Raw genomic sequence first — 12,496 nt, forward strand, 5'->3', positions numbered from 1 at the left:
CCCATAGATTATTTTTACTATGTCACCATAAACTACGATATATCGAGTCGACTGTGTAGGTACTGTGGCGCACATCCAGCCAGTGACAGTCCACGACACACACAGCCACAATGACGAGACAAGCTCGGCATTGCATTGAATTAAAGAAAATTATATTTTTCTTTACATATGTATAAACCCAGCTTCAATAAATACACAAAGCACTTACGAGGGCTGTAAAATAATCACCAATTAGCTATAAATAAAAAAGCCGTTAGACACGAATGGTTTATTGCGTAGGTACATCTTGAAACTACAGTTTTCCACTATTTTTCAATAAAGTCGCTATTTTTAAAAAATTTAAATTGAATTGACTTTTTTTTGAATTTTTTTTTAATTTTAGTTTAAATTGAAGTATTTGTCATGGAGTTTCCCAATTTGCAAATTTCTTCTGCGTAAAACTCAGAAGGCTGAGAATGTGGACGGATCAAATGAAATCCAGGCTTTACGGGAACACGGAATGTTCTCAAAATGTTAATTCACATGTAGAAGTGGTTTAGGGAACTTTGATGACGATGAAGATATTCACAATGCTGTGACAAATTGACTACATTCCTAGGTGGCCAAGGTTTACGCAGAAAGAATTTGCAAATTAAAGAAACGTTTTGCAAAGTAGTTGAATTTGAAAGGCATGAAAAATAGTGCAAAGCTGTAGTTTTAATGGGTAAGTAATGTAATATTTACATACGGAAAAAAAACATTTACTAAGATTTTTTTTAAAATTATTGATAATCCAGTCAAAAACGGGATAGCAGGCCTTTAACTAATGTTTTCAATAAAACAATATTTTTGCATTTCGTCATTATATATTATCAAGACAAATGCACGTGCATGAAAACATGTTCCGATATATTAGGAATTTACTAGAATTTTATCAGGAAACAACCTACAATCTAGTTTTAAACCGCATAACTAATAATTTAAAGATTTTTTTAATAAATTAGCAATACTCATTTTTCTACATGCATCTTTGCGTTTTTTTTTAAAATTTAAACAGTGATTACTTTTCGAACTGCCCCTGTATTTTTAAAATAGCGATCCACATTTATATCGCCAAGAATTTTTCTCTATCCCCTCACCAAGTCTTTATCGTTCTCTTTACCGTAATTATTATAACCCATAGCTGGCCTTCCCTCGTAATGGTCTGCTGGCAGAGACGGAAGAAATAAATGAAAAGAGAACATTGTGAAAAATAAAGATAAAAACCTCATGACACGTCCAGTTGGGTGCCAGACACGCGCTGACGATGCTTAGGTTCTGCGCCCGGTTCATCCAGACCGCCGCCACGTGCAGGTTGGTGCTCCCCACCCAGCTGGCTGATGTGAAGTAGTAGTCTCTGAAAAATTACATACAAATACTTGAGCATCTTCTATTTCTTAACTGGCCATTACTTGGTGACAAAACAAACTGCGCACAACTCGCGTGGTGAGCCACGAGGATAACTGCTCACACATTTTGATGAAAAAAAATTAAGAAAGTCAGAGTTATTCAAATAATCGGTCAGTGTCTGAGGTGGCATCGCAATTGGGTCCAATCCAGGCATCGCGTTGTGAGTTCAATTCCTCGACTGGCGAAGTCCTTCATCCGAGGAAGAGCCATCCGAGGAATTGCACTCATGATACCTGGGTGGGACCCAGACGCGATGCCCACTCAGATCAGGTTGTATTAAATTCAATTTTAATATCTATTATAGCTCAAAAAATTGTGAGAAAAACAAAATAATTTATTCACTGGCAGCGGAATATCCTGTAATGTTTCATAAAATACTATTACGCACTTACATGATGTTACAATACTGAAGGTATCTATTATTATGTCTAGGAGAAGATACATATTTGAAGGCTAACCCTTATCTCCCATTTACTCTAGTACTATGTATATTGGACCATCACCATTATACTCGTATTTATACAATATCATGAACCTACTTGTAACACAATATCGTGGGCTAGTCATGTAAACATTAGATTAATAGGCTTGGAACATAATATTCCCATCTACAAATATAATACACAATAAACTTAATGTCTTATAAATGGGTTCGTAATAGAGTGGCCTGATTGATTCCTGAGCGGTGTTACGTCACCTTTGAACATCTTTTTCGAAGTGTTTGTTCGGAAAAGACACTCAAGATTACAAGACGATGTCAAACAAACCATAAAAATATGAAACCCGGTTATTTCTATGTAAGACGCACCTACATAAATGTCAAACAACGTTAAAGTTTTCAACAGCTCAAGAATCACTGAAGCTCATTTTACATATTCAGAAAAAGAGTCGAATCGCTTAGTCGTGAAGTTTTTAGAAATTCAAACCATTTTCGGATTCAGTAAATGTTGATATTAGGTTCATATTCATTCTCATAAGGATAACCAAAAGATATTTTTTAAGTATTCTAGATATATATTTTAGGTGTCTAACCGAATCAAGCAGAACAGTGGCAAACAGAATACTTTTCAATAATGTTATAAAGCCATAGAAAAATGAAAAAAAACTTGGTAAGGATAGTTTTAGGTTATTTCAGATAGTTCAGAATAGTTTCAACCTTTTTCATTACTTTATATCACTTTTCAATGGTGTTCTGTTTTGTCATTGTTCTGTTTGGTCATGGAACCATCCCTTTCACTAATTTTGTTTAGAATTAGTCTTAATTAGTCATTCAACGAACAAAGTATTATTAATCAACCCTTATCGTATTTTTTTTGTAATTACAAATTAATACGTGTATTGTATTTATTATACTCCTCTAATTACAATGAAATTAAATATAATATACTGTAAATTCAATGGAAATGCTCGATATACCCTGAGAAATCTACTCTTTACGGTAAACACACACTCCATACCAATTTAATTTATATCTACATATCAATTGGTCACCCTACACGATGAAGAAAATAACCCTTCAGATCATGCTTATAAAATTTTGTTTTACACTTAATTTTTTATTAATTAGCTATTCTTTAATTAGAATAACCTGATTATTTATAATATCAAATAGCATGATGATCACTTCGAAGTGAATGTAGAGGATATACCCATCCAAAGATATTAGAAGAACGAGATATGCTATGTTGGCCGCCGGACCGTAGGCGGAGTACTACCTAATTAGGGTACTTTGAACGGTATCGGGACGTGTACGCACAGAAATCTGTTCTATGTATTAGTGCGGATACCTTAGCGTAAGCGAAGGTGTGCAGTAGTATTGGTGAACAAAACCGGCGACACTCGGCAAAACAATTCCACACAGTAAGAACTGCTCATAGCATATCTCGTTCTTCTAATATCTTTGTACCCATCACAAAGTAATTCTCCATTATTGGAAGTGTGTGGTTTTCGAGGATTCTCAAAACTTCAAGACTCGGCGATTCGTTTCAAGAATGTACTCACTGTCCGTCCAGGGCTGGTGGGGGAGAAACTTCCCATCTCCTCGGTTTGCTGGCGTTCTGGACCTCCACTATCCACAGCTTTACTGTCGGATTTGGGGAACCTGGCTGTTAGGGAAGTATGGAAAGGAAATGTACTGTAAACTAATGTAATTAGGGCTAATCTTGATCCTGGCAAAATCAATTACATATATGTTTCAAATCAAATTGTGTTCTAAACAGTCATTTTTGAGAGGTCATGTCTTCTGTTCAAACTTGGATAAAGTATCTACAATTCAAAAAAATCCTTGGAAAAAAGGAGAAGTTAAGGTAAGTTTACACGTTTTAATATTGTATTTCGTCTAAGCTGAAGGCCCCTTTGTTCGATAATTTAAATAAAAAAGCAGTATCGATGATCGATAATGAGCACAAATAAAAATGAAAATAAATTAGGGAAAATCTAGAATCTGCTCAATCTTAATATGCAATAATTATCTATATAACATCCTGTTTCACCTTAATTAGTTGAAGAAACAAATATTTACTTCGGAAAAGAAGGAAAAACGTCACAAAATATATTATTAGGTTCTTAATTTGGGTTAATTAAATAACTTGTATATATTAAGATTGAAACGGAACCTTCCGGCAAATGACACAAATTATTAACAAGAAAAAAAGATTGCATCTTTTATGCATATTTCACCATCTTATTGTTTGTACCTACCTATCTAATTGAGTTGAAACAAAGAGTTTTTTTCAATAATTTGTGAGTATTGACATTGAAGCGGAATTCTAGAATTTAATAAAATTTTCTTTCGCTGACACTGTGTTGATTACATATCGTAAACTATTTAATTAAATCTGTCAGAAAAACTACCTACATATTTAAGTGTTTTTAATGCGACTCGAGTTTTAGGTATTTCCATTTTTCAAACAAATAATATACAGAAATATCAATGCTAAAAAATGTACGAAGAATTTTTCCAGATTCTACGTTCATATCGTTGTGCTTTACTGAAATAATTTTATTTTTCTGTGCGTATTCGGGGTGAACAAGCTTCTGTCGGCATTTTCTGGCCAATGACAACTGGCGTGGCAACAATGAACAATTGAACAACACCTTTGGAAAAGGCGCGTAAACACATGGCTAGAAAAATACGACGGAGCGTTTTGGCTTCAAATATGAACACGGCACAATATTACATATTCGCAAACCTGTTTTCTTGCAGGAGAAATTTTTTCACACTTGTTCTTTTATAATCAAATGAAATTCTTCAATTTAAAAATTTCCGGTTAGTTTTACTGCAGAACCACGGAAAAAAAACTGCTTTTAAGTTCATGCATACAAAAGAAAAGTTATGCTTGCTGCATTTTTCGTGAGGCACGTTTGTACTTTATATTATATAATGTTAATAAAAGATTATCTTTTTGTGCCTCTCACAACAAACTGTCGGTAAGCTGTGTTGTCACGACAGTTTATATGAAAGTATCTATAATTACTCAATTATTTTCAGATGCAATATCGTAATATCCATTAAAAGCTTTGGAGATATGAATTATCTAGCTGGTAAAACCGTAAAATTGATAAAACGCTACAACATTGTTAATTGTATATTTATCATCCTATTCAATTAGAAGTTAAAACAAGGCGGAATCCGGGTAGTAACTACTTGTCGAAATATAAAATATAAGCTTATAATTGTTCATTTTTATTACGTCGCTTGTGCACTCCATTAACATATACCAGTTTTGCACAACATTACTACACATACGCTGGAGTGGTGTTGTTAATCTGAAACACTGTACCATTATGTTATCGTATAAATTTACCTTGTAAATATAGATAAACGAATAAGATAAAATAAAATTGTAAAGATGACGACTTTGACTTAAATAAATGCAGTGTGAGATTATCTGATCCCTTTTAATAATTTCTAGAACACTAATTTCCGGCGATAAAATAAGCGCAATGACTATTCATCTTTGGTCGGTTATAATGACGGTTACTTCTGTGTTCCATGGCACAGAATAATACCTCAAAGCAAAGATTTCCGTTCCATTAGAATTTATTTTAAGTCTGGCTTTTTACGAATGAACGATTTTATTATTGCACCACGATAAACGATTTGCCCACAGGGGCGGAAAAGGCAGATGCCATTGAGCTTCGGGAGATTTTTTGCTGTTTTTGGTTCACCCTGTATTATCTAAAAGGATGCAGGGGGAGATGAGCAAAAAGTGTACCCCGTATTTCAACTTTTTTATAACCTCCCGGTGAATTCACATTTCACGTTCCGAGGCCACTTCGTTTATACGAGTAAACTTAAACTGTGGGTAATTCATCTCCTTTATTCACGTGTGAGTTTTAATGTTGATTGTTTTCAAGTTGAATAATTATAAGGCTATGCTGCAAGCTGCGGCTGTTGCAAGGGTCGTAAAGGGATCTGTTTTAACTGCGCAACGAAGTTTGTTTTTTAATAAAAAAGTGAAATAATTTATTTTAAACGAGGTTTTTTAATGGCTTCGGAATATTTCAAATCCAATGTCAGGTGCTAATTTTTGTTTGAAAAACGTTGTGAATCATTCATAATTTAATGCCGGAAGTTCTGATCTGTTCTTTATATACTATATGACTTACTTTTCCAATGGCTGCGTTTTATTATCTCCATATTGAGGGAATATTATTCCCTTTTTATATATTAAAATATTGACGGCATTGTCTATGATATCATTGTCATTGCAAAATAAGGCAATATATCACCCATTGAAGCCTTTTCGAAGCAATGAGGTATTTTCACAAACTACACGGAGAAAAATGAGTATTGCTGATTTATTAAAATAATGTTAAAAACGTGACAGCGTGCCATTTCCTGATAAATTATTAGTAATTTCATAGTATAATTATTATAATAATAAAACGTGTTCACACAGCTCCGTTCATCTTTTTATAATATAATGACGAAAAGTGAAAATATTAAATTACTATAAATATTTTTACGAACACGTGTTCCGACATCATCGTAACACATTCGTGTTTTACCGGTATTTTATTAGGAAATTTGTCAATTCATTCGTTAAAGACCTGTAGTCCCGTTTTTAACAAGAAAACGAATAATTTGAAGAGATTTTTAAGAAATTAGTAATATTTTATTTGAGCAAGTTTTACACTGTTCTTAATATGTGGAAGATTAAGTTTATTTTACTGATGCATCGTAGGTACCTACTAAAAATATGTAATTTTACGTTACTGTTAAATGTTTTACTAATTTGGTTTTATATTTAGTTTATCAGTTTACTGTTATATTATGCTTTAATTTTTTTGTTTAAATGTGTAATTTTTTCTCTAAATTACAAAAACAGTAAATATATATATTCTTGAAGACGTCATGATCAAGAAAGAATTGGAATTCATTATGTATTTAGCGCAAGAAACTCTAGTAGCTACTTCAACAGTATAGTAATAATAATAAGGTTAGTCAAATACTAGCTACTACAATGGTTCGTTTATGATAAAATGGAAGAAAAAGTGCTGGAATATGAAATGTGTCCTGGCTGTGTTATTTGAAACCTGTATTTTTTTCTACGAACGAAAACATATACCTCAACAAAAGCTACCAACAAAAAGCTGGAGGCATTTGAAATGTGGATTTACGGCAGAAAGCTCAAAATTTCATGGATGGAAAGATTCACAAACAAGTAAGAGGAAAGAAAGAGAAGGTATTTTTAGTATGTACTCGTACATCCACAGCTCGGTTACTTCAAATGGGTATATTGGACATAATATAATGAGGAGGTGACAGATAAAAAGTATTACAATTGCTGTTAATCGAAAGAAAATTTGAGAGAAAACGAATCCACGGTAGATGAAGACTGCCATTAAAATAATCAATGGGTATAATTATACAGGGTTTTCCAATAAGAGTTGTTATTTTGATATTCAATCATAAAAGATCAATGGTTTTGTTGCTTGTGTGGCAAGTAGCGCCGTCTTATTGGAAGTAAACGTTGTCCAGATCAATACCATCGAATTCCGGCCATAAAAAATTATTAATCATCTCTCTATAGCGCAATCCATTCACCGTAACTGTTGCTCCAGCCTCATTTTTGAAACAGTGAGGTGATGACTCCGCCGGACCATAAACTGCACCTAACAGTCACACGTTGAGGATAGAGAGGCTTTTCAACAATAACTCTTGGGTTTTCCGAGCCCCGGATGTGACAATTTTGCTTGTTGACGAAGCCACCGAGGTGGAAATGGGCCTCATCACTCAAGATGATTTGCATTTGATTCACTTAAGTGAATTTTAATAATTTCAATGCGTTGTTGAAGCGTGTATCGTTTCATTTTTATTAATAACGTAGTTTCTACTTGTCAAATGTCAAAAAATAACAGCTTCAAAAGTTACATCTACCGAAATAGCGGGCTATTCAAAATAACATCTCTTATTGGAAAACCCTGTATAATGTATGTTATAAGATGATATAAACGTTTCGGTTCAAACATACTCCGCTCTCTTTTAATTGAGGTTGTAATGAGGAGAGTGCGTTCTATTTAATGAAAACCCCGGTAATTTTTAATTTTTTACAATATTTACCGTCCAATTTTAACTAAATATTTTCATCGTAAAACAATCTTATAAAGCGAGTATTTTTAGTTCGTGAAAAACAGGTCAAATGCAATAACAGTCATCATAGTTGTCAACCTCATAAGGAAAGTGTCTTTTTTTCAGATGAAGTCGGAAACAAGCCAAAACAGACAGAAAAGGTTTTAAAATAAAGTAAAGTTTTCATAATCGATTCATCATATTTTTACGATTAACCATATAGGTAAGCAGGGCCGTCTTAAGCCATGGTGGGGCCCCTGGACACACTGAGGTTGGCCCCCCCACCTATTCTTATCCTGGAGGGAAGGAACAAAAGAATGCCCTCTATACTAGACTCGAGGCCCGCGTTATCTTCAATATTTATCTTAAGCTAAAATAACTATATACCGTAGAGTTATTGTCTATAATTTTTCGTTTTGTTTTTAATTCGTAATACTTCACAACGCGCCCTCTCCTATCGGATTTTCGATAAAATCAGGGTTATCTTGTTTAATCTGCAGGCTGCAGCACGAAACAACTCTTGTCAGTCACGTATTCAACTTGTATCAGTCGCGTAGTCAACTTGTTTTTGTCACGTAGTCAACTTGTATCAGTCGCGTAGTCAACTTCTAATAGTCACGTAGTCAACTTGTATCAGTCACGTATTCAACTTGTATCAGTCACGTAGTCAACTTGTTTCAGTCATGTAGTCGACTTGTATCAGTCACGTAGTCAACTTGTATCAAAAACGTAGTCACATTGTATCATTCAGGTTGTAAACTTCAGTCACATAGATTTTCAAGCCATCAAGTGCGGCATCTTCCTCCACTACGTCTTCCGTCATTCTTACTCCGATTTATCAATTCGGTTATCTTGTGTTGGTCGTTTGGGAGTTTTTTTTTCTTTTGGCATTCAATAAAATATATTTTCATATTTTTTTTCGATGAAGAACTTTTAAGCTGGTTTTTCTAGTTATCAAGGGAGTTTAAATTGTAGAACTCCGTTTTTCGTTATGCGGAATTCACACTATCGATTTTTGCCTTGCGCAATTATGTGCAATTATTTTAAATTATGTTATAATTCTAGGTAAACGAAGATATTTGTAAAACAGAAAGATCACGCTAACGTGTGAAAATCGAGCCATGCATATACCGCATGTGGATGGCTCTGGGTAAAATGTTGTTTATGGCTAGATTAAGATGTGTCGCCTAACTCCTGCTACGAAGACACGGTCTGGTGGTGTGTGTTAGATTTATTGGCGTTGATTCTGCTGTAGCCAGCCGCTGCAGATCAGGGGTTAATTAATTTACATTTTAGAAACCTACCCCGACACTATCGCTCTATTTTCCCGCAGGATACGGTGGATAATACTATGCACTTGGTTACTAGACTTTAAATGCATCCTAAAATAGGTCAATTTTGAGTCGAATGTAATGAGTGTAATGCTGTATGAGTAGCTTAACATATCAAAGTAAACTGACAATTGACGATTGAATTTTTGACTGAAGCTGCATGTACTGTAGATACCTACCTTAGATTGTTTAGTTGTTCATGAACCATCTCCTGTCACATAATACATTATTTAGATTCATTGATTGCATGAGCATATGGTACTTTTACGCAAATTCATTTGCAGACCACTATTATAATTGTGATGTACGAGTATGTTGAAGCGATCAAACTTTCAGGTAAGGGATGCGAAATATTACAGAAATAACCAGTTCAGATCTACTGAATAAATCTTTACTATTTAAAGTAATAATGCAGTGTTTACAAAAACAAGAAATTATATTCCGCAAACCTATTGATGTTTTACAAGTAAGAGCAAATGGTTACGATTATATTATAAGCAAAACAATCTAGTGCAGTGCCAACACCTACAAGCAGATTAAGAACAATCCCATCAACAAGATTTATCTGAAGATAAGGAAACTAGTCGAAGCTTCCAGCATTCGGAAAGAGGATCGATCTAAGCTAATCGTAAAAGCCTCCAGAACTCCTGCCCTGTATGATCTTCCAAAAATCCATAAAAAAGATATCCCAATGAGACCTATTGTCAGCGCTATTGGTACACTGACGTACAAACTTTCTCAATGCCTATGGAGATTACTGCAGATGCAAACAGGAAAAACTAATTCGTGGATTAAGAATTCCACATATCTGATAAGTAAGCTTAAGAAGTTTGAGACTGAAGACTGAGGAAGGAGATATTATTTTCACCAATGTGCCTTTAGAAGACTCCATGACAGCGCTCAGTAAGACGAGGAAGACATTTATAAGCTTTTTACTGCCTCAAAACGGGTTACTGTGTATTTCAGGGTGAACTTTTTGAGCAAGTGGAAGGAGTTGCGATGGGCAGTCCGCTGTCGCCAGTACTAGTCAATTTATTTATGAAGAAATTTGGAAAAAGAAATGGCACTCCTGATAGCTTCAGCTGTTCCTAAAGTAATACTCCAAAAATAAATCACTAAGAAACTGTGTTGAAGTTTTTCAATTGTTCAAAAATATTGTTTCTTTTGGCAAACTGAAAAATTATAAAACCTGTAATGTTTCACCTTTTTGGGTGTGAGAGTAATTTTATATAATTCCTTTTTGTTTGTTTTAAAACAATATAAAATTTTCTTCTCTCTTGGCTATGACCGATATTTAATTTTTTTCTCTAAGGCTTTGCATATGTGTTCGCAGGGATGGAAAATTCCTCCCCTACAACACATAAGCCTCCATGAAAATTGGACCCTTTTCTTTGATATCTACAGAAAGCTACTTAAAGCTCTCTTGTACTATATATCTTTAGAGACATATGTACTTAACTAATTAATACGTTATTTACGATCTTGAACGCAAATATACCCGTATTTATATTGTAATTAAATTCCATCAAACGTTGTGTAATTTTTTTGATTTATGATATAGGAATTTAATTACATTCATTTTTGTGGTAACCCCCTTGGTTCTGATCGAGGTGTTGAGTTTCACAATTTAATTGGTCTTTCCTTTGCAAACCTAGACTTAAATGAATTTTCTGAATGAGCTAACTTTCCTATTGTAATTATTCTGATTCCCTGCACCCTAACAAAGTCGTAGTTAAACGCTGATAAAAGATATTATACATGTTTATTTGGACAGGTAATTTAATATAACTCAAATGGTTAATTGTTAGTAAATTTGATTTTGGTGAACTTTTGTGTCTGTGTGGCACCACTCCTTTATGATTCTGCTGCTATAAGGTACATGTAAAGATTGATTTAGTAGGTTAATGTAATTAGTTAATTGCATATTTGACGAACTCGGAATAGCCCATTTGCTGGCATAATTTGGCTCCAAATCCTCCTGCAAGTAAACGAGATGATCGTGAGTCAACAAGAAATTTGCACAATCCTTTGACACGGCTCCTTGATTGATACCTAAGTTATCTCGTCCCAAAAAGCCTTCCACGTCATCATGTGCAGCCTTCAAGTTTCCCCTCGGGTCTCGATACCCCCAAATTCCGACCCCTCCTTGGACTACAATTTACTTAGGGCGAACCGATTTCGTCCTATATACAATCATATACTCACGGTTGGTGTGGACTTACGGGTTGTGAATCCTCATTCCACGTTTAAGAGAAAATGCGATAGTGGCCTATAAGACCTAAAATGCAAGCTGTATGCAGGTCCGCATTCTCCAGTAAACAGTACATACGAATAAATATATGTATACATACAGTTTGGGAAAGGTTTATAACTCGCAATACGAGGCTATCTACCTCGCATCCCGAGCTCGGATCTCGCGCCAAGAACTCTGCGAAGCTCTAGGTCTGGTAACCGAATATATACGTACTAATAAGGTGATACTAATAAATACTAGTAGAATAAGAAATTATTTGATAGTTTGTTTTGGAGAGCTATCGAACTCCAGGCTTTTGTTTGTTTGGTTTTGACGTTTTTATTTAAGAGAATCGTCATCTCTATTTGGTTTGGTTAATGGTCTTGTTGTAGGAGCGACCACTGCCTCCTATTGATGAACTGTATTTGTTTTAAATTTTACCTCCAGGGTTCAACATTAATTTTTGTTCATCCTATCCCGTGATTTTCCAATTGTTTCAAGTAGTTGATTGCCACATTAGAGAGTACTCGACCCTCAAATATCTCAGGCAACTGATGGGGTTTTGTATGAGCACCCAATCAATAATATTCAAATGTTTCGTATAATTATTCGATATAAATCTTCCTAACCCGTGATTTTTCAATTGTCGTTTGTGATTGATAGGTATTTGAGCGCGCGCAGCTTCCAGCTGGTTCAGATAACTAATAAAAATCTATGCGACTATCTATTCAATGATATTTAAATGTTTCATGTAATATTTCGATATAAATCTGGCTAACCCGTGATTTTTCAATTGTCGTTTGTGATTGATAAGTATTTGTAAGCACGCAGCTTCCAGCTGTTTCAGGTAACTAATAAAATCCTTTGTGACTAACTAATTAATGGTATTTAAATGTTTTATGTAATTTTTTGATGTAAATCTGGCTA

The 12,496-nt window shown here is 34.4% G+C and overlaps 1 protein-coding gene across 1 annotated transcript in view; it reads right to left on the reverse strand.

Annotated features, from left to right (window-relative positions):
* The window catches only part of LOC149424663 (inactive dipeptidyl peptidase 10), a 228,679-nt gene that overhangs the window by 39,719 nt on the left and 176,464 nt on the right, over positions 1-12,496 (reverse strand). The window contains exons 9-10 of the mRNA XM_089630913.1: positions 3,430-3,533; positions 1,246-1,375 (exon numbers count right to left, since the gene is read on the reverse strand). Coding sequence (XP_089487039.1) covers positions 1,246-1,375; positions 3,430-3,533 — 234 coding nt within the window. The remainder of the gene's footprint in view (positions 1-1,245; positions 1,376-3,429; positions 3,534-12,496) is intronic.

Source organism: Hesperophylax consimilis, chromosome 4, assembly GCF_061612785.1.
Source record: "Hesperophylax consimilis isolate HC1 chromosome 4, BYU_Hcon_1.0, whole genome shotgun sequence".
NCBI lineage: Eukaryota > Metazoa > Arthropoda > Insecta > Trichoptera > Limnephilidae > Hesperophylax > Hesperophylax consimilis.